The 24,235-nt window shown below is 42.6% G+C and overlaps 1 protein-coding gene across 2 annotated transcripts in view; it reads left to right on the top strand.

The window, feature by feature from the left end:
- Positions 1 to 24,235, top strand: part of LOC138520101 (maestro heat-like repeat-containing protein family member 1) — a 758,658-nt gene that overhangs the window by 306,072 nt on the left and 428,351 nt on the right. For both annotated transcript variants that reach the window (XM_069632611.1, XM_069632612.1), the window contains exon 6: positions 11,083 to 11,248. In XM_069632611.1, the coding sequence (XP_069488712.1) occupies positions 11,083 to 11,248 (166 nt within the window). The remainder of the gene's footprint in view (positions 1 to 11,082; positions 11,249 to 24,235) is intronic.

Genomic DNA, 24,235 nt, shown 5'->3' on the forward strand with positions numbered 1-24,235 from the left:
CTGTTTATACTGAAGGCTCATATTGATGGTATCTAATCTTACAAAAAGAAGAGAAGGAGTGAACGCGTGTTTGCAACACTAGGCCCTTTAAGGCGAGGTAGCAATAACCTGAGATAGTTGGGGTTGCAGAATATACTCAAACATCAAAAATAAGACAGACACAGGAAGTTGGCAAAGCAAAACTGTTTTATTTTCAATTGTCTAAAACAGGGAGTACAATGAACATCAACAAAAACGCTCAATCTTCTCACTCAGCGTGTTTCATAAAAACACTGTTTATATAGTAAAACCTTGTCATCATTGACGTCAATCTACATGGCAAACTACAAAAACCTACTTGGGAAAGTGATATGCTTAAAGGGAACATCTAATTATAAGTTCCATACTTGTCAGGAAAGTGATTGGGTTTCTAACATCAGGTGGGCAACTAAGCCCTCCTCTAGTACAAGTTACTATGAACGTCATCAAATACACAATGTGCCATTGGTTATACAAACTATAGGACTCTTCATTACGTGGACCTCTATAATTGGTTGGCACCCTTGTGCCCCACTGTGATATTCCACACACACTAGCAGCACACAGGCCGGCACCCAGGTGCTAGTGTGCTGGTCATAACCATAGCTTCCCATCTCATTAGCCTGCTATCTATCCTCACTCTTGCCGTCTGCCAGTCAATCATCTTTTGAACATTGGCCTGGCAAATTTTTTCTGTGCCTGGGAATAAAAGCGAGTGTAGGCACACTTCTCTCTTCGTTTCGATACAACTCAACTCAGTGTCTATTTCCATCTGACCATGTGACTGGAGACCATGTTTCAGAGACTTTTGCTGTATTAAACTCTATTAAAAGAAAATCCTCTGACGTCTTCAATGTTCTTGCACTTCACCTCAAACAGGAGTTTGTTCTTTTCACATGTTTTGAAGCATCTGCATGATCATCCAGGCTCATGGTTACGCCACACTGAAAAAGCCTTTCTGCTCACGGGGCCCAGACTCTGCTAAAGTGCTTTGTGGAATATCCATAGTTCATTCATTCCTATGCATATACATTGGTGCATTGCTGCAATCTATTTATTACATAGCCAGCCTTAGAATTATTTGCCCTACTTGTGTTGCTGCATCTGTACAAGTGTAAAATGACTTGGTATCTTCTTTATCATTTCTGTAGCATGAGCATCTTCATCTCGAGCCCGAAATGTGGCTCATCTTGAACACCTTCTTTTCTTCTATAGAATGTCTACACATGTCATCTTCTTCTGGGTGTGTCAGCTCCGTTCTGTATGACATCACCAGCCTTCTTCCATGCTCGCTTTTCCAACTTCCTCTGGGATTTTATTCAAATGGCTATCATATATGTGTGATATGGTTTTCTCAATGGGAACCTTACTTCCATGATTCTTTGAGGTATTGGTATACTCACTGGCACTGCACGTGTCTCACACTCTGGCTCCCAACATATAGGCAATATGGGGGTGGAGCTTTGAGTGGGGGTACTTGGCTCCACCTCTACAGGAGTATCAAAATAACACACAATAATATTGTCAGACTGATCCTCGACAGATCTTAAGGGTTTCATAGTTTTTAGTGTAAGAGGTTTAGGGAGTTCCTTCATCGAATGTGGGTCAAGGTCCTCATAGGGGGAATCTCTCCCTATGAGGTCCTCTCGCTTTTTACCTACCCTAGGGGTATAATCGGGTAGCAGCCTAACCTCCCTAGCCTCACAGGGAGGGGCTCCCTCTTGGGGAGAAGTAACATGAGACCATCAATCAAAACACTAGAAAAGGAAAACTTAACTGCATATTGTCTGTACATTCTAAACTCTGTACAAATGTGTCATGCACAGGGTCAATCTCAGCATGCCTTTCTCAGGTCACAGTTAAAGCGGGGCTTATTACTTGGGCCCTGGAACTATATAATGGTAAACTTCAGACACAAAGGGAACAGTACCATTTCTGTATTACAGGTCTTTTGGGCATTACAGAGATAGGCAAATAAAACATGCACTGCTTAACATTGCAACCAATCGTCTGAAGTGATCACCTCCAACAAATTAGTTGTCTGAGACATTTAAAACAACTTTACAAAGACTGCCTATCTCAATTCATGCCTTACATAATCCATAGGGTCCTCTGGTACTTCATATGAAACACATGTATAAGAGCGTGATACAAAGAAAATATCAATACCAATATCAATTTGCCATTTTCCTCACTCATAACATTTTAGTGGAAGCATCATATCAGATCCATGATCCCACGTTGTTGCTTGTTTCTGGCAAGCCCGATGCAGAATAGTTCATTTTCAATTCTGCCATTCATCCAGTTACCATCCTGACACTGCCAGACACTGACACTGCCAGACAAACAGAGAGAGTTATTCAGATAAATCAGGCCTATATATCAGCAAAATGATAACTGACAACATTTCTATGGACAGAAGAAATGTTGAAGCTTTTTATGCTAAATTTCACTACACCATTAAGTAATCTCCTTTATTCTTATCCAATGGTTATCACTCAGACATTTTGCCAATATGCTTGCCTCTTGCTAATGTGCCTGTTGTGTAGATTATTGATAGCCAAAAACATGCATGGATCGTAGATCATCCTCAGGTAACGACAATCATGCACAAATATGCTGTTAATCAATGAAAGATGATCGCCTCCTCCTGCCTATTAAGTTGGAGCTAAAGTTTGGACATTTCTTTTCCACAGTTATCCTGCAAAGTTTGAAATAACAGCCTAAATTAAACAAGTAGAGGCCTGTTTATTTCAACAGCTACTGTGATAACTTGTTGGGTATTATGTTTACCTGTATGAAGTCAACAAAATATGCCAGAACATTTCCCAAAAACAGGTGAAGTTTACCTTCACCTGGACAGACCTATACCCTGAATGAGTCATAAGGTATTGTGATGAATCAATGGTATTCATCCCCTCTCCTCGTACACCACCTCCATGGCATGCAGGGCCACCAACTCCACGTGGGTGCAGTCGAGGGCACCTACACAATTTGGCATGCCTGCCAGTGCATGGAAGCCAACTTTTGTATTACCTCCTGTGGAGTCCGTGGAAGGGATATGTAGTCCCTTGTGTGCTTGAGGAGGGCATCCAGCACTTGGTTCAGAATCCAAGAAAATAAGGGTTGTGATATGCCATGCATGTGCCCCACTGTGTGCTGGTAGGTGCCTGTGGCAAGGAAGTAGAGCACAGACACTACCTTCAGTAGAGGGGAGATGGCGGTGCGTATTTCAATGAGGCTGACAATGTTGTTGTGTATTATGTCCACAATGGTGGTGATGGTGTCCCGGTCTAGACAGTAGAGTGTGGATCTGCTCAGGGGTTAGGTTGAAAGGACTGGCTCTGATGCAAGGGATTGGGGGGTGGCTGCACTGGTGGGGCATGCTGGGGGGCCTGTCTCACCCTCCTTCTCCTCCTGCGACTCCTCTGTGGTGCCGGCTGTTGTTGTTGTGGTTGATGTTGTGGCAATGCAAGCATGTCCACTGGCTCCAGTAATGCTACTACTATTGGAATCATCTTGGTGTGGGAGGGGTTGTGGTGTGTTTGTTTGCTCCTTTTGTACTGAGCCAGACTCCATTGCCTCCACCTGTGCTGATTGTGTGCACCTGTGGCAGTTGGGAACACTTCTCAAGGCATTTTACGGTTGGTCGGAGAGGCCAGTATTTATGGCATGCCGGTAACCACTTTTACCGCCTTCATGATGCCATTATTTGCATGTCCGCTTCACTTAGTGATCTCCTCCAGTTTACGGCATGCCGCTATTGCCGGCATAATGGCCCACGTGCCCACACCCATTCCATGCCATAGGTGCCCATGCCATGCCAGAGGTGCCAGGACTGGCCCCATGAGGGCTTTTGATGAGGATGCCAGGCTCTAGAAGCCTGAGTCCTGACTCCACCTGGCCAATGGGTTTGCCAGAGGGCGTTTTGGGCGAGGGTCGTGACAGTGTCCTACATGTTGGCGCACAGCGGCGCCTGGGTCGTCCCCTCGAGGTCGCAGGGCGGTTGGTGTCATCCTGGGACCTCTTCCGGGGTGTGGTCTTTTCAGGGATTGCTTCCTGCCCATCGCTGTCATGGTCAGAGCCTGTGGGGGTCGAAGGGAGGGATGGCATAAGTGATGTTTTGATAGGCAGCATACATACATTTGGACAATTGATCATCCACACAAGTGGGAGTAATTGGAATTTGTGTTTGGATGAGTACGTTGTTTAATACATGGGTGAGTTATGCAGGCATACGGTGTGGTCACTCATGTTGGCCAAGAGCTATGCTATCTGACATGCACATTATTTGGGGCCTGCACGTTGTGTGACTCATGGCATTCACATCTTTGTGTGGTATGTGTCAGGTACGGCATTGCCTTGCAGCAGGCATCTGCATGTGTCTGTGATGCGTCCACCTACTTTGCTGGGAGTGTGTGTGTGTTGGACCATGGCTTGACTCTTTGGACTGACATATTGGTTGACTTTCGACTTTCATCAGACTCTGCATTACAATGTTTTCTTAGGACACTCACCTCCATCGCCCAATGTTGTGACGCCACACTCCATCTCGACAACCCCTTAAATCATCTCCATTCTGATCATGCTGACGCAGATGTCCTCCCATGGTGTCAGCTTGATTGGTGAGCTGGGACCTCCTCCTGTTCCCATTGCCTGGCTCCTGTTCACTGAGAGTATATTTTTATCTCAGAGTCGCAGGTCGTCCCAGCGCTTACAACAGTCTTTGATGGTGCGTGGGGTGTTCCCAACAGCACTGACTTTTTGAGCAACAAGTGCCCAGATCTCCTTTTTTTTAAGAATTTTAAGAATTGCCTCCCTCTTCATGTTGTCGGAAAAGACTATCCCCGCATGCTCCTGCAGTGTCCCAACCAGCATCTACAGCCCATCCTCATTAAATTTCTCCTTGCGCAGGCGGGCAGCTCCCTTCTTTAGGGCCTTGGGCATAGTGGTATGATAGGAGAATGTTCTCTGTACAACAGCAGAGTCCAATGGGTCCTGTGTGGTGAGGATTGTGTTTTTAAAGATGGCTGCCGTGCTCCTTCCCGTTCCTGTGCGATGACGCTACTTCCAGTTCCGCTTACTAGCGGTGACTGTTATTAGCAGTGACCGTTATTAACGGTGACCGTTAGTAGCGGTCATCGTTAATTACGGTCACCACTAGTGCCGCATTGTACCGTGTCAGTAGTGCTATCTGCGCTATGCATGATGCCGCTAAGGGCATTTTAGGTGCCTTTAACGGCATGGCGGTAATGACCTTACGGGCATGGCGCAAAGCTCGTGCCTACGAAGTCGTAATACTCCTCTAATAGTGGACTCATGACTGCCCGGACACGCTATTTACGCCATGCCGGTAAGGACCGTTACCTCCAAACTCGGAATGAGGGCCTAAGACTCCAAGAGAGAGCAAGAGAACCCCAAGGCGAAGATTCCTCTGACGGAATAGAACCGACAGAGAAGCCAAGAGAAGAAGAAGGTCCCACACCAGTACAGGCCCCATAGACGTTCCCCAGGACGGGAGGAATGGGAGACTGAGCAAGACTCATTATATGTACTCAGAGACTCAACTCAGTACAAATGATGAAATTGTAAAACTAAGTTGTATGAAGCTGAACAGTGTTAATGTAAGCAGAAGGATCATAAATAATCCTGACAGATGGATCAATGGAACGTGGGTCACACCATCCTATGAAGAGGGAAAAACACCCAGTTACTCAAGGAACATTAAGGGGAACGTAACAGAGAAAGAATATTATAAAGTAAAGGGAAGAGAAGCCTCAAGAATACGTGATATACAAAACAGACTTCGACAAGAATTTTTAAAGCCTAATAGCAACCGACACAGAGGAAAAGCTGCTTTTCACGAATACTTTGAAAATATTAGCATGAATCAGGAGATTCAACAATGGCCAAGGAAAGTAATCTGTAAAGAGGAAAGGAAAGTCAAAAGTCTGCAAAAATAACTATAGGTACTGGTACAGAAATTAACAAGAGAATATTTGAAAATTGAATATTATCAAGAAACTCTACAGACTAAAGAAGAGAAGAGCGAGAACAATACATTCGGAAAAGGAAGTCCTTCTCCTGACTTTAGTTTGCTATAATAGTGGAAGGGTCAGTTAGCATTAGATTTGGACAGCAGACTTAGTCCTTTGGACAATTACTGATGACTTCAGAGCACCTTAGTTTGTAAAATAGAAAGTTAATACCCATAGCAATTGGGAAAGTTAGGCCTTATTCTTACTCTTTAATAAACACATGTTGGAAATGTCTTCCCAGTGTCTGCATCCTTCTTCTGACCTGCCACATATTGTGTCAGCAATGGGATGCATACAAACTGATAACATTTGGGGACCCATGCTATTCACTAAGTTGAGTCTAGAGGCCAAGGCCCTGAAGGCAGCCACAGCTGAGTCCATAGGTTTTGACCTACACAGGTCTGAAGAAGTCATGATACAACCTGGTGAGATATGCCTGACTGCCACTGGGCTGTTAGTGGCCCCTCCCCAAGGATCCTATCTTAGACTAGCTTCAAAATCTGTGTTGACTTGGAGATATGGGTTGGATGTTATGGCAGGTTTCATTGATCCTGACTTCCAAGGAGAAATTATTATTCTCCTACATAATCACAGAAATAATCCGTACACCCTAAAAGAGGGGAAGAAGGTGGCTCAAGGGATACTTGAAACAAAATTGTTCCCAGTACCCCAAAAGATAGCAATAAAAGAAACGCATAGGGGATCCAAAGGATTTGTAGAAGCCGATCTTCCCAAGAGATAGAGAATACACCTGCATAGTTAGAAGAGGTTGCTCCCATAACCAATCTAGTATTCGCTCAGAGGAACAACCCATCCTCATGGAAGCCTTTAGTAGGGTAACCACAGAAGAAGCTGCACGTAGTCAGGCTAGTCCTTACTTTTCTTGAAAAAGCGGCCACTATATCGGGGTGAAATGACTACAGTGGGGGTATGTCAAACGCAACTTGTGGTCCCCCAAAGCCATAGGCGAATCATCTTAGAGTTAGCACACTCCCATCTGATAGCAGCCCATCAAGGAGTGGTGAATACCCAAAGTCAAATCACCCCAAATTCTATTGGCAAGGAGTATTTGCTGATGTAAAGAATGTTGTGCTGCCTTGTGAGTCCTGTCAGAAAACAGTAACCACTCCAGTTCCGGGCGCAGCATTGCAATCATTACCCATCATTGATATCCTGGTTTCAAGAATAGCGATGGACAAAGTTGGCCCATAAAAACCTGAAATCGCTTTATCCCAGTAATCATGGTCTATGCCTCTCATTATTACTGCTTAACAACACTATGCAACAGATATTAAAGCATCTACTACCTTACTTTTGAGAGTAGGAGATTCTTACGGACCATGGTACCACCTTTATGTCTCATTTGATGCAAAAAGTAAAATAAATGCTTAATATTAAAAGCCCAAGAAAGTTGGTATACCATGCCCAGACCGACGGGTTAGTAGAACGTTTCAATCAAACATTAAAAAGAATGCTGCACAAATTGGTGGAAACCAGCGGGAAGAATGCAATGGGATCACAACCTGGGCATTATTCACAAACAGGAAGACGACACAAGCTTCCCTGGGATATTTCCCATTCGAACTTCTCTATGGGAGGGAGCACCGAGATGTGTTAGATATGCTAAAAGAATGTTCGGAGAAAAGAGAGGAAGCCCTTTTATCAATCTCTCAAATCGCACAGAAAAAAAAATCCCATATGGCAGCAGTGAGAGAAATTGGAAAAGAAATCTGGGACAAGCAAAAAAACAACAGGCTGCCTAAAATAAGTGTACCGTACAAACCTAGGACCTTCTCAGTTGGACACTCAGTCTTGGCTCTACTACCCACGTTGGAAAACAAGATGATTTCCAAGTGGTATGTTCCATTTAAAGAAGAAAAATAAGCCCTCTGAACTATCGCATATCCTAATCGGATAGATAACAGAAGACGCAAGTCTTTCATGTCAACTTGCTCAAAGAATGGAAAATAGACCATAGCGAGATTACCACCATTACTTTGGCCGCTCTCCTTACTGACTCTGATAGGGAAAATACATTTGTTTCCCCATATCTGTCACCCTCCCAACCGACAGACACTAATGACTTACTGGCCCAGTTTCCTGAGGTGTTTTCATAACAACCAGGCATGGTTGCTAAATGTTTTCATTATGTTAGAGCCCTGACATGAAAACCATTCATTTAAAGCCCTATTGAATCCCTGAAGACAGCAAGAAAATAATTGAAAAAGAGATGTTCAAGGAAGTTATAATCAAGCCCTATGAGAGTCCTTGGTCCTCTCCTATTGTTTTAGTTGCAAAACCAGATCAGTCCTGCATTTTCTGCATTGACTTCAGAAAGCTAAATTCAATCTCTGTATTTCATAATTACCCAATGCCAAAAATGGATGATTTGATCAGTAAGTTGGGGTTGGCTACGTACATATCAAACCTAGATCTAACCAAGGGTCATTGGCAGGCCCCCTTGAATCCCCACCTGACTGAGAAAAAGCATCCTTTAAAAATGACAAGGCCTGTTTCAATTCAAGGTCTTACCTTTCGATCTTCATGGAGCCCCAACCACATTTCAGCGTCTAATGGACAACCAATGAACGTGTGTAAACAACTGACACAATAAAAACCAATACCTTCTCAAAGCATAAAAAAGGTGTGGAATATTTTTGAAGAAATACCTACCAAACTGTCAATTGAAAACGGGATATCGCCCAATCCAGCGTCAAGGTACAAAAGGGGATCCAATCACAACTAAAAATAGACAGTATTCTGGTTCACAGTGATAGTTGTGCCGAATTCCTTCATCATCTGTATGAAATAACCTGTGCTCTGAGAAAATGTGGCCTAACGATCAATCCACGAAAATGTCATCCTGCACAATCCGCAGTGAACTGTCTCAAACATTTCATCGGGAATGGCCTGATGCAACCACAAACTGAAAAAGGGAAGGCCGTCCAAGAAACACCCACCCCCAAGACCAAGCGATCTTCATGCCTTCCTGGGGTTAACCGCTATTATGGAAGGTGTATACCTAATTCAGCATGTGCAAAAAGCGATAAGCAGAGACAAGTGGAGTCCAGAAATTGTGCCATTTTGCCATTAGGACAAATATAGATCCCATCTTGAAGGAGGGAATGTGGAGGTGGTGATCTGTTTACCACTGGCCACTGCCAAATATTTTGTTTTGAAACAAAGCATTGTGGGCCCCCAGGGGGTTCGGTCAAGTAGTCAACACATTAATTTAATTTGAAGGGTATTCACATATGTAGGGTGCTCCAGGACTGTATTATCACTGTGTTTTCAGAATACCCACATGAGCCCTGTCTGCATACACTGAATATAGATTCAAACTATTTACTTACTAGTTGGTTATACTGACATAGTTGGTTTCGTCTCTCCGGAACCAGAGACGGACACCGCAGATGTACAAAGGAGTCTATGTGTAGACAGAGGTATGGGTTCCCTGAGGCTACCGATGAAATGTAGAAGGGCAATTGACCTTCAACTTTTGATGGGTAGTCTCATTGAGCCTCATACCACTGTCTACAAATAGGGCATAATTCACAGAAGCGTTTTATAATGGCAAAACCCCATTGGAAAATGCTCTGTGAATTAAGCCCATAACCTCCTGTGTACTATTTGCACTGCAAATAAACAGAATGAGCTGACACTAGTAGCCAGTGTCTGAGTAGATTTATTGTGGGAAGAAGAAACATTGCACATCATGAGAAAATTAGTGTTATGGTTTATGGCAGTAGGCTTCCCAACAATTGTTAAACACAAATGCATTTGCAGTATATAAGGGTTACCTCTCTGCACATATGTTGACCTCACAACCCTTGTCTTTTCGGTTTGTATGTGCAAGGATTTATGCAGCTTCAAATTCCATGAGAGATTTTCCGATGGCTATGGATCTCTCTCTTTTGAATTATTCAATCCACAATATGATAAGTGGAAGACCGCTAGCATGATCTTGGGACATATCCTATTCATGGCAGTACCACAAGTTAGCCGCTTAATCGGCTCCTCAACATCCTCTGACTTTTGCTATTAGACTGTGTCTGCATTACTCTAGCGAGGGCCGTAGTTGGCTCTAAATTATATTATTGCAAATGCTTATATGCATCCTATACTAAATATCTTATTCAACATTTGAAATTCTGCAAAAAGTAGCTGCCCATATTGTCACAAACAGGGTCATGTGGGGTCATATGACCCCTTTCCTGAAGAGGATTAATTGGCTCCCTATTCATTCTAGAACCCAATATAAGCTATTAACGATGATTCATAAGACCCTTAATGGTGCTGCCCCTCTATAGACACAGTAACGGTTTGCATGGTACTGTCTACCTCGATCTCTTAGCTCTTCCCATTGACGTTCACTTTCAGTCCGCGGGTTCCGCAGAAAACAGAGCCATTGGTAGATTCTGTACGGTCATCAATGCTTAGTTCTGGAATAGCGTTCCCCTGGATATTGAGGAGATCTCTAATCGTTTACTCTTTAGATAGAAAGAGGGTAAAAACGTTATTGTTTCATTAAGCGACATAGTTATGTTAGTTCTCTTACTATCCAGCTTCTTCTTTCTTCTACGCATACCGAGCCTGTGGAAGCGTTTCGGTAGTATAGCCTATATGCACTGAAATTCAAATTTAATTGAAAAGGAAATTGAAGTAAAGTGCCATTGTGGTAACTGACATTACTGGAAAGGACTAAAAGATTGAGAAATGTGTGACAAATGATGGTCGAGATGACCACAATCTGCAGCATTGCATCACAACGGATAATGTAGGTATACACAAGAAAACGTGCTTGTTTGATCAATGTGGTATGTTTCCTTTCTGTTTCTCGTCATGTGTGTGGCATGCATTGGAAACAAATGTCAGTACTTTCATATGAACCAAAGAAGGGGATACGGCTAGACCCTTTGCGCAAGTTCACCTTCTGCTTCCTTCATGACTACCACTTTGTGAAGATTCTCCACTCCTACAAGCCCGGTTAGCACATTAATGCTTTTTTCTTGATTTCACAATTCAGGTTCTGGTAAATGACTACCAGAGGGTGGCAAGGAACATTCTGATTGCTCTGGAAAGACGCTTCCCAGATCTTGTATTCACTGTACTTGTGAACAGCTTCAGGCCAGGAGTCCTTCCACACAGAAATGTGCTGTTGACCATCGCCAATCTATCCTCGGACAATGATGGCAAGTGTAATTGATGTCATGTTTTCTTAAAGTAGTGTCCATCCGGTATGTATGTACAACACTGTTTCCTCACTCTAGAGTTCTGAACAATAGAAATAGTAAGGCACCTGTATCTGCTTCCACTACACTGGCAAGGATGGGTAGGTGGAGTGTGGGGCTGGCTATACGGTTTCCCTAACCCTTTGAAATGTCTTTTGCTGATGTTAATGTTAATGTTAAAGGATATTTTTACTGCACACTATCACCACCGGAGTGGCCCCCTGGCGCTGTGGCGGCTCTGAAAAAGGGAGGGGGGTTGATTTAGTGGGAGTAAGCTGGAGAAGTGCAAGAGAGCAGTGATGTGCTGTTGGCAGCCTCAGCCCCGAATTCCGTTGGCTGGGCTTGGGGTGTTTCCTGGTCGATAGTCCTTATGTGCTGTTGTGCGAGTCTATGTGTGGTTTGTTTTGTTACAGTGTAGTGAAGTTTGTGCGGATTGTTGTGTTATAGGTTTGTGGTTGTGTTTGGTTAGAGTTTGAGAGGTATATGCAGAGGGGTGAAATCGTTAGTGGTGTATACAGTGTCAAGGTAGTTGGTGTCAGTGTGGGGTGATGCAAAATGTGACCGTTTTCTTTAATACAAACATAAAGTGCAGCTGCGTTTTAACATCTGGGAGCGAATTTTCCCAAAGCCGTTGACGAGTTGAAATACAAAATAAGAACATAATGTATATCATTGTTTTTGCTCATAGTATACCGATCAATGTTTCCGTGTTATCCTTGTTATAAAGGAGGAGCAATGATTGTTTTATTATGTATATAAGTTCAATGTGAAATTGATTGCCCAATGTGTTTTTTTAATATATGTGTGTACTCATGCAAAAGGCTAGATACATTAGCCATATACATTTAAATTAATAATAATAATAATAATAATAATAATAATAATAATAACAACAATAATAATAATAATCATAATAATCATAATAATAATAATAATTTTAATAATACAAACACTTCCTAGATGCACCAGCGCATTAAGGAAGCACATGGCACAAACATCTATTAAACAAATTACACATACACACCAAAATATTAAAGCAACAGACAACAGTCTACATGAAATGTGTCAGAAGAGTGCCTTTATTTGCTTCGGAATTCTAACAGTGAGCGATTGGTGAGCCATTTGAGGGGACATTTATTATGAATAGCACAAGTTTAACGTTTTTAGTTCCCACATTGTGAAGTTTCCAGCAGCAGCGTTGATTTACAGCAGGACGTGTTCATACTTCTGGACACCATCATGCAAAGCCTTGGTTTTGGATTGACGTTATAGCGGTAATCTGCACTGTAAAGTACCTCTTGTAAAGTGAAGACACTATCGTTGTAGCAAATCAAGAGAGGCACTGCACACTGCCCCCCTTTCATGAATTACTCTGAATGCATAATTGTTACGCAGAGAGTGGTGTGAGGATTGGTTAGCCATGGTTGTCCGTCTCACTCAGCTATTAGAAGATTTGGTGAATACTTTGCCCTAAACGCCTTATTTTCAACTGTTCAATTACATACTGCCATGAAGCTGACCCTGCGCAGCTCCTCTGCACGCGCAGGGAAATGTGGACCTAGCTCTCCGCTGGTAACATCTCCGTTGCGCAAAGCCGCATGGGTAGTGAAACCAACTCTAAACGCCCCCCGCAAAATAAAATCACTGACTATTATGGGACGCCAGCACAGACTGCACCCGAGGATTCCAGTTTGCCTGTGCCACCCAAGTTAATACCAAGTGATACAGCCATGTGTCCTCCATTTACGGAGGAAGACCAAGCATTATCAAAGAGCATTGACAATAATCATTACCTCCTTAATGTGTGCCTAGACCTCATAAGAAACTCTTTGGGGCAAGCAAAGGGAACTCTCAGTTCCTCTGCAAACTTTAATAACACTACTGGCACCCATCTATCTGATACACCTGACGTGGATCAAGTATTATCATATTCCAGCTGGGATGGTTCCTTATTTAGTGATGATGACTCTTACAAAGAGACCACTGTACCTGCCAGCTCTATGGGACTCTATGGGAGTGGGGACTCGGAAGCACCGGCACCTTTGCTAATGGTGCCGGCACTTCTGTGACCGGTCTGCCTACTGTGGCACAGCGGCTCCAGCAGGCAGTCTCCTTGTTTGGAAACAAGGGTGCCGCTGAGCTTACCGGCACCCTCGTTTCCAGACAGGCAAACATGTAATGAGGCCCAATGTCTTCATTCATTCTTGCCAGAAGGTGACAATTGATAAGTTTGTACTTACTTGCCCCCCCATACATCTTACCCTAAAAGTCACGCCGATCCATACTCTCTTCATTGTGAACAAATCTCCCACATATTTGGCTTCTCTCATCTCTCGCACTAGGGCATTCGATATATAGATGTTTAAAAGCTTCTATCAATCTACCTAGCTCACCAATCTCAGCAACTGTGGCAGTTTAGCAAAGGAGGGAGGGGGGAGGAGGTAAAACAGAAAGTCTTGAGAAGCTTCCAGAATTTGAGGAGATCCGGCTCAAGATGAAGAGGAAGGGTGAGGCTGTTTTTAAAGGCGGGAGTCATCTGAGGAAAGAGAATGGTCACCAGCTCGCTGTTTAGTGAATTGCTTCATACGCAGAGAGTTGGAGCTAGAGGAACGTAAAGATCTGGAGGGAGAGTATAGCTTTGAGAATGTCTGTATCATTTACAGGAGACTCAAGTGTTGTTCTTTCCTCTTAGTCTGGGGAGAGTGAGCTTTTACAGGTAGTTTTGTGTTTCTATCTTGGTACCAATGCATTCTGCTGTATATAGACGGGCATAGTATTCGCCAAAGCACAGTGCGATTTCTTTGGGTTTATTGTGAATTATTCACCCCTGATCCCTACTTGTATAAACCAATCATTCCGTTCATTGTCCCCTAAGGTAAGCAGCTGGTATAGTGTGGGCTCTGTACCCCTTTTCATAATATTTTTGTTTGACATAACGCAGTTGTGCAATTGCTTTCCTCTTCCAGATTTCCCCAAGTTCCTTTTTTACTTCTCCAATCTCCTTTCAATGCACCTTATTTGCTCTTAATCATTTGCTTCAATTTGGTATCATGCAGTGCTCTCTCTTTTTTTTGTGGAGCCATCAGATATCAAGAGACCACGGAAGGTGGCCTTGGTTGCTTCCAAAATTATGTGAAGTGTAGTGTCACCTGTGTCACTGTGTTTGAAAAATTCTCTAATCTCTTTTTGGTGGATTTCCCTGAAGTTCAGATCCCTGTGTAATATGTCGTTACAGACCCACCATCTATCGAGTGGTGCACAGAGTCTGATCTCTAAGGTTAGTCTGCACATATCCTGGTCTGACCACCTTACAACTTGGATTTCCATGTCAGTCATCATGACTTCCTCGGCAGCATCTAACAGTAAATGATCAATTCTAGAGAATGTTTTGTGCGTCAGGAAATAAAAATTGAATGCCTGAGTTAGCAGATGTGAGGTTCTACATGAGTCTAGTATAAAGTGTTCTCACATAAGGATCTCCAGTGCATCGTCATCCTGAGTGGCCAGAGGAACGGCACTGGTTTTCAGGGATAACCAGTCCTTCAATGGATCTATTATTTGGTTTAGGACACCTCCACAAATAAGATGGCTTGTTTTGGATGTGCTGAGGGTTGCCAGTTCTTCGGTACAACACAAGATTAGCTGTTAATTTGGAGCATACAAAAAACAAAGCGTAACAGCTGTGTGGCCAATGTTGCCATTTATCACCAGCAGTCTTCCCTCCATCGCTCTTTTTACTTGTGAAAGTTCGAGGCCAAGAGATTTCCTGACCAAGAAACCCACTCCTTCTTTTTTCAACAGGCCTGAGGACCACATTGCCACCCGTTCCTTCCCTCGTGACATACACACGTCCCCTGTCTTAAATTTAGTTTCCTGCAGGAAAAGTATATCCAGACCAGAGTGCTTAAATGTATGCATCATTATTCAGTGTTTCTGAGGTGAATTAAAGGACTTCATGTTTAAGGACCCAACCCTAATACCATTATGATGCATTGTCAAGTTATCGCACAATCTCTGTGAGTGTTACCCAGTTGCCATCTGATTATCACAGTGCATCCCAATTTTTTCATCTTTAACGAAAGTAACATATTCCAATTTAACTACCCCACATGACAAACTCCACAAGTAAATGTAAATAATAATGGATTTCCACCAGGACCCCAATTTCCCCAAAACTCTGTTGCGTTCCGCTGCCTTTTTGGATAGGAATGTGACTTTCCCAGTTATGGATATTCAGAGAAATGTAAGGGCCAGCCAACTGTGGCCCCTTGACCTTTGCCCAACAACCATAACATTGTTGAAAATCTAAACAATCACTATAATGAGTATACACAACAGCCTTGGCATTTGGTGAGCAACCACTCGCGAGACCCGGGTTGTTGTGCAACCTTTCACAACTCTCACAGCGTTGAGAGAACTTGGTAAAGCAGTGGTCTGATTTCCATGGTGAAAAATAGGGACATAGTCAGAGAATCATGGGTTATTGAATCTACAAAACGTTCTTGTGCCTGCAGGTCGGCCTCTTCTAGGGCAAGGATTTGTTTTTTTATTTTTAGTACTCGACGCATTGTCTATGCCCTCTACTTCTGAAATGCTATTTTCTGATGTTAGTTGCTTCAAGACCCCTTTCCACTTCTTCCTGCATGGTGACTCTAGTCCTCGCCTCGATGTTCAAAGGACAGTGCGAATGAGAATCCCCATCGATATCGCATGTCTCTCGCTTGTATCCTTTGAGTCAGTGGGTGGCACTATTTCCTCTTGATCAGCGTCGTCGCTGAGAGGTCTTGGTATATTCAGATTTGCGAGTTCTCAATTGTTAGTTCCCCATTCTCTCTTGCTTTTAGAATTATGTCTGTCTTCTGTTTAAAGTAGTGTCATTTTGCAGCGACAGACCGGACGCCGTTAGGTGGGTCCCCTCCTCGATTAATTCTATCAAATGATATCTCCGGACTAGGGGAGTATCAAAAAGGCTATTTCTGAGTGACTTCACTTGTTGTTTGAGGGAAAGATTGGATTCACCCTGTAGTTCTTTTAGACCCATTCTTCATACATTGGACTGCCTCTCTCGGTTCTCAAGATCATCGACCTTCAGTGAAAGGTCCCTCTCCTGTTTTGACAGATCTTGCAAGAGAACTTCTGCATTCATCCCGACCAGGTCAGCTGACAATTTGTGTATCTTATTGATTCCAGCTTTTCGTTGACCTGGTCTACCACCTTTCAGTTCTGAGACAGGCCACTCTTTATGGATCTAATCACTTCTAAGAGCAGATGTATGTCAGTCTTTGTTGATCCTGCTTTGCAGTCACCTGCAGTGGTTACAATGTCCTCCATTTAAATCACTTTGGTCTTATATGGGACTCTGAGAAAGCTGTTTAGCAACGTGGTCGTGCTGGGGTTTAGCATGTGCTGTCTGCCTGCACTTGCATCGTTCCTCAAGTAGCTGTTATTATAATGGGAAGGTTTTCATTCATGTTGAAGGATATTTCCTAACCAATTGGGTTGCGTGCTGTGTGGGCCAATAGTCCACTGTTGAGCTGATCATCTTGGGGGAGGGCACTTTATGAAGGTCAAGGAGACGAGTAATGTTCATGACTAATTCTCCATGAATAATGTTAATGGAGCATATATTGGTCAATGTTCCATGTCAATGGCCCATGTAGCCGCCTGAGAGTATTATTTATGTTAATGGCTGGGGTGGGGAAGCACTGACCTTGCTGTTTCAAGTCATTAGGAAGCCTTGGAATCATGAGTCAGAGTTGTGTTGGGCCTGCCCTGCCCTGCAAGCCCTATGTTGGAGCTGATTTCTGAACGCAGGAGTCACTGGGCTTTCGGTTGTTTCATGGAGCCAGTGCATTGCTGTTCGGGAAGCTGCCCCCACTCACATCTGCCAGGGCCATCGTTAACTGTAATGGAGGAACTCCCTTGTCACGTGACGATGCTCCTCGGTCACGCACTGCGTCCATGCAATGTCTGTCAATGCTCAGGCTGAATGAAATATGTTAAGGCTGATAACTCTGGGGTCCATCCTCTGATACCAATGATTTTTGTGTGTGCCACCAATGGGTCCCTTTCGGTTGCTGCTGTTTTGATTTCACAGCATTTTGTTAGTGAACAATGCTAATTTTATCCAGTTGTGTGTTGCAGGACAAGGGAGACGGTAGCCTAGCATTCCAATCTGTCTGTGCCCCTTGGTGGTCTCCACTGGCAGATTTTTTTATTTTGTTGCAACTTTGAGGATAGTTGATTAACAGACCCATAAATACTTTCATTTGGTAATACTGTTTCCAAACTTCTTAATTTTCATTTTTGTAAAATTAACTATAAGATGTTTTATAAGGTGAAAAGTGGCCCAGGGCATACAGTTCTTGTTGAAACCCTATTTCTGTGTGATCTAGGATAATTATGTCATCCGTGTAGGCTATGCATTCTATGTGTTCTGTACCTATCTTGGGGACATCAGCCTCATCTCTTGAAGGTAGTTCTCAAAATCATATAAGTAAACATTTTTTTAAAAATAGTGCTGGAATGCATCTTTGTCTCAACCCTCTCTGAGTGCTTAATTTTCTGATATAGTGGCATTGCTGGTCCAATCTAACCTGTACCTGTGTGTTGGTCTGCAATTGGATTATGCATCTTGACAATCGGGCGTCTACTGCCTTTGTTTCTAATTTTCACCAAAGACCTTCTCAATAAACGCTGTCGATAGCTGTGGAGTAGTCTATGGGCCTCATTACGAGGTTGGCGGTATCCGTGCCCGTATTATGGGCACAGCTACCGCAGAACTCGATACCAGCGCCCGCAAATGGGCCATTACTGGGTTATTATGAGTTGAATGGGCCGGTAACTGCCCATTCGCTGGTGCCGGTGTGGGCGGGCTCCCGATCCCCATTCTGACCCATAGGGCAGAATGGGGGTGGGGAGCATGGTTTCTCTGGCACCGTTGACAACGATGCCGTTGCAATTACAAGTTCTGCTCGCGGGTGCCGCTCTGCACACTTGGTCTGACCAGGCGTGCAGAGCGACACCCGCGAGCAGAACTCGTAATGTGGCAGTACGATAACAAAGATGCAGGTAGCACTACTGGTGCCATTGTCACTGTACCGCCACATTCGTTATGAGACCCTATGTATGCTAACAATAGTGGGGGTTTATTTGGCATCTGTGCTGTTCTGCAAAGAAGCTTCAGAGTTAAGATATTTTGTACAGTTGAAAATTCCCTTCTGATGCCTGATTGAAACCTGTAGAGTACATTCTCCTTCTCTGCCCATCTTTGTAGCCTTCCGAACAATACAGAGGAAAAAACATACTATTTATATTTAAAGTTTAATAAATCGATAGGAGCTTGGTTCTATTCCCGAGCCCTTTTTTATAAATTGGAATGATATATGACTCTTACCAAGCTGACCGATTCGGCCTGAAGTGATTATTGCCTTAGAGCTTGGCCCACCATAGCAGATTTGATTTTAATATTGTGTTGGGTATAACAATCGGGCTGGGGGCCCTTGATTTTTTCATCTTTCCCATGATGGTAGCCATTTCATGTATTGTAATATTAATTTCCTCATTTCTGCAATTTCTTTTTTCTGCAAATTTAGTGCAATTTGTTGGGCCAAATTCTTCTGCTACAAAATCAATCCTGTTCCGATGAGCATATTCTGAGTTTTTGTAATGTCCTCAGGATTTTCATTCAGTAGTCTCCAGATGTGGCAGGTGTCTTTAGTTAGTATACATTTTACCATCCTTGCATTTTGTTATTGAATATTTTATACAAAAATCGACCATTTTTTTTATTTCGGGACAAATGACTTTCGTTTAGATAAAACAATTGTTGGAATATGTTCTCACTAAGTTCTGTCTAATTACTTTCCTATTAAACACCTTTTGCTTGTTTAAGACAGGGTCCCGGTGCTGCTAGAATAGGTCTCCAATCCGATTTTAGCATTCTTACAGTGGTATACAACAAAAGCAGCTATCAACTCCTTTAATATATTTTAAAAATGGCCAGCCACATTATTCAATGTAATGATGTTAGAGAGGGATTCCACTAAGAGTGATATTCTTTGCTCCAAAAACCGATTGAAAGCCGTTATATTTTTGCAGAACCAGTTTGGCCTTATTCCCATGGTGTTGGTAAAGGCCTCTCCTATTAATCTTTCTGGCTGGGACTCGTTCCACGTTAAATAGGTTTTCAGAGTTAGAAATGCATGGTCAATGTGCTGTGTGCATTTTATCTCCAGGGACTTTATCCATGCCAGGAAATCATGAGATGCAAAGAAGTAGTCGTAAGTGGATTCCGAGCTTGCATCTCTTCTGGTGAATTTACCCAGAATATCATTTGGGGCACAACCGTTTAACATAAACAAGCCCCAATGAGCGGAGAGAGGTTTATCTACTAATTACCTTCTACATTATGTTTCCTTTGTAAGGTTCTCGCACTCTGAGCCCATCATACTATCAGACCACCAGTTTGGTGGACAGTTTGCATTCAGATCCCCACAGCAAATGATGTGGGATGCTGGATGTAGACTTAATTAATTTCCGAGAATTTTTGAGAGATCCACTCTAAGCTTGTGTCCATGCCTTGTGTTTGGGGGACATACATGTTAATGAACAATAGACAATTTCTTGATGTATGTTTTTCTCGACATTCTATTTTACCATCTTGAATCCAATCATCTAATATGCCTTTCATAAAGAGAAACCTATTTCTAGCAGCCAATAGTAAACCAACCTTAGGGCATCCCTCTCCCCCTTTTTGTGCTAAGTAGCAGTCCATCAATGTGGACACTCGAAATGAGCCATGTCCCTTGAAGTGCGATTATATCATGAGGAGTCAACAATTTTAATAACTTTTTTCAGTAATTAATCTTTTGTGGACCCTTCCAAAATAGTATAATAGAGCATTAGATGTTCCTGACTGGCTAGGATAAGTTCCTAGGCCGAGCTTCAAGGAACCAGGCAACTATGACCAGTTTTCACATCTACTGGCTCTTTGACTTTGTTTTTGAATGCCAGTTTTCTGAGTAATAACTCTGCACCTTTCTTTTGATATGCACATTTCAAACTGGACTATTTCCTGGGGATCTCCAGCTCAGCACCACTCATATACCCACCTGTTGGGTCACTTTGTTATTATCCTCTGTAGGACATACCCATTTATATTAAGTAGCGTAATATGTTCCCATATTAACTGAGTAATGATCCTGGAGTGTAGTTTCAATGTTATGCTGTTTAACAGCGGGAGTTCATGGAACAATATCTCCCGAGTCAATATCTCCCGAGATGATAGTTCTCAACATGTCGATGATGTGGAGAATGTCCAGCACTAAGATCGGTTTAAAGAATTTTGTTTATCTCTGAATGTGTCCTCCATAATGAAGTAGGTATGATCATATGACCGATTGTCCAATGGGGGGTCGTTTAGACCGGCCTTGTCTCTGTTTAATTTGCAATCTGTAGACTATAACTTGTTTATTGGAATTTGTTTGGTCACATGGTCCAGTTCTTGAACGATACTGTCATTCTCATTTAGCGACCTCAGATTGTCTTTCCCAATGGACATATTTATTGGTTCATCAATATGATGTGAGGTATCCAGCATGGACTTTACTGGATCTGCTTGTTTCCACTGGTTGTTTTCCTTCTACCGAAGTTGCAGGTTATTCACATCTTTATTCTTTGCCTTTTTTCCTTTCTTGTTTTTGTGTTTGGATTTTCATGTTTTCCTTACATTCGAGTCAGAGACTTGGAGTCGTAGGTTCCTCTGATGGTTTCTATGAGGTTACAATCAGGGGCGCTAGAGATCATACGCCTTGAATTTACTCCACATTGTCCTCTTTTATTTTTCTGGCTGCTACTGGTGAATTTGCTTCTTTTTCTTTTTCCCCTTGTTGGTATGTTTCACCTCTTACGGAGCACTGGGTCTTGTGGGTCCAAATTCATTTCTCCATTACTTTACTTTGTTCTTAGCTGTTTTTTTGTGCAATATAGAACAATGTGGGTCTGTTATCTCCATATTTGCAATTCCCACTGTACTCCGGGAAGCATAAATTGTAAAGTTCATATTTAGAGGTGACACAGCTTGTATACCACTTTGATCCAGAACCATGTGGATATCACCTAATTGTTTGTTCTTTTGCAGCACTAAAACCATTTGATTACAGAGATGTTTAATAGATGTCAGCATAATACCTTGCACACTATGCTCTCTTGCTAGTTGCTCATATAGTCTCACTAGCAACTTCAAAACAAGATCAAGTGCCCTTAAAGAAGAAGGTACAAGTGTTTTTGGACTCAAACCCTGTGTCAGGTACCTCAAGGAATCAAGGTTGGGGTAGTAGATAAAACCGGATCATCCAATTTTTGCGCTGTTGGCTTCTTCAGTGAATAGTTACCCTGTTCTTTCATGAAACCATCAAGGGATTCTAGGTTGGTCTTGAGTGGACCATTATCCTCTAAGTGGTCATCATAACTGAACCCTTCGATCCATCCCTCTCCTAAATGTTACCTTTGTCTGAGATTTCTTGGGGCTCTTTGAGCTTTCCCTCCCTGTTATTTGGGTATAGTTGATTGATTTCCACCACTATTGGATTGAAAACGTCTGTCGTTTTTTTTTACTATCCTTCACCCCTCCTTGCCATTCACCCAAAACCTCAGGCGTGGACACCACTAGGGAAGAGTTAGCTGCAGGACTCCCAGGCAACGTTTTGTTTGGTTCTTCACTGAGCTCAGTGTGCAAGTTACTGCGTGACTTATATGTCATAGTTCGTCCAGGGAAAGATGGTTACCTGAGGGTCTCAAATAAGATTTTTACTCTCACCACACTTAAAGTTGTTGCTGGTCCATTGCACTCCAGTGTTCCTTCTTCATCGACCATGCCTACCACACCAACTGCTACAACTGCGCTTCACCATGCTTCGCTCACACAACACGTAGTGAGCTTTTTGTGGTTCTCAGGCTCTGCCCCTCTCGGTACACTCCAATCTCCAAAGGATGCCAAAAAGAAAAAAACAGGACCATTCAGGTAGCTGGTACAACTGCACTTGGGTGGATGTTGAAATTAAGTGGTCCATGACAAACTCCTGTTGTTTTCTCTCAGGCTAAATTCGGATGCAGAGTGTTTGCCTCTTTGGATAAATGGGGTCACTTGGTGGAAGACCATCTGTTTCTTGGCTGACCCTGTGGAACATGAGTGACAAAGGACATTCAGGACAAGACCAGTGCTGGGGCCTGGCCTCCTGATTTTGCAAGGCACACACACAGGTGATGGTAGTATAGTTAGGATTATCTATCGATTAGAAATGTATTGATATTGAGTTAAAAGTTGATTTAGACTAAGCCTGACCTGGTGCTTTTTTGTTCATTCCACAATGGCCAACAGTGCAGTTTAGTGATTTCCCTTGTTATTTACAAGTGCTGATATCATTAACTAGATAGCACCTCACATATTAATGTTTTTTCAAGGTCACTGCCAGACAAAAGTAAAATGTACAATCTTTCTTCTGAGGCATGCCGGTGAACATGGGGTTTAGCTTGTTTGTGTTCTTACATAACCTTTTTGCTGTATAATACTGGGTAAGTGTGTTGTAAATTTTTTCATATTCAGTTTTATGTGTATTGTATTCAATTTTATTTAATGACAGATGCATGAAGGGTTATATATTGTGTCACATAGTTCGGCTGCAGTCTAATAAGGTGCTTTTGACTGAAAACATTTCACTTAATTTTGATGATGCTGCAGTTGCTGTTACTTCATGAACAGACCCTTGTTCAGACACACATAGCACACCTTGACTCAAAGAAACAAGCCAGTGTGTTTGTGAGTGTGTGTGTGTGTGGCAAAGGTGGGTCCTGTTATGCTAATGTTTATCCGTATTGACGTGAGCACCTAATCACAGAAATGAAGCAGCTTTGGAAAGGGACTACCCCTAAAAAGAACCCAGCTAAAGTAATCTCACATCAGATACAGTTATAATAGAATCTATTGTATTTTCAATTTTATGACTGCATTCTGCCAAAACGTCCTCAACCGGGGACAGCTATAGAATGCATACATTTGTATCACCTGATTGATGAATCTAGAACTAAAGGGAACAGAACACTGCCAGTAGATCTTTACTAAATTTGGCCAGGAATTGCATTTATATGCTCAATAATGTATGGTGTTCTATCTGTAAAGTGCAAGATATTGGCTTTGTAATAGACTTATCCAGGTTCCAATTCTGAAAAATTGTTAGACCATTTCAATAAACCATACTCTAGGTTTTTTACCGAACTTGGCCAGCAGTAAATTATTATATTTGCTTATGGTGACTTTTCCTATCTATATATATAAAATGCTTAGGTATGTTTCCATACTCAGCTGATGCAAATTATCAGTGTTAAGTTGCCCTAAGCTGTCCAAATGTCAAACTGCACCTCTTTGTGCCATTCCACTTCAACAACAGCTATCATTTTAACAAAGAGAATGAGCACGGTTCTACACGGTCATCTTCACCTTCCACTTTCGCAAACATTCGGCATAATTTCAAGTTACTTCTTTCCAACCCCACTTCCCTTCATACAGTGCAGGGCAGTTCCACTGTCAATGAACAGTTAATTGCGGCGCAACGTTTGTTAGGCGGAAACCTGTGCAGTTCCCTCTGGGACCACTGCAAAAGATTTAGGACAACAAGTGTTTGGCAGTAAACCCACTTGGTAGCAGTCTGTACCACACAGATTCACTTGGTAGATGTGGCTGAGCAGTCAGACTTCTCTGAAGAAGAGTTAAGCAGTATGTGGAGTATACAAAATAGGGCAATTATTCACAGTAAGACAAGCAAACACGCAACGAGGCTTCAGTGTAAAGATATTAAGGTATTTATTTATAACGGAACATCTATGGAAAACACTATGGAACTTTCACGGCAAACACTTCAATCACAATGACTCTACGAAGAAGAAACAATC

This window comes from Ambystoma mexicanum, chromosome 13, assembly GCF_040938575.1.
Source record: "Ambystoma mexicanum isolate Mex_15411 chromosome 13, UKY_AmexF1_1, whole genome shotgun sequence".
NCBI lineage: Eukaryota > Metazoa > Chordata > Amphibia > Caudata > Ambystomatidae > Ambystoma > Ambystoma mexicanum.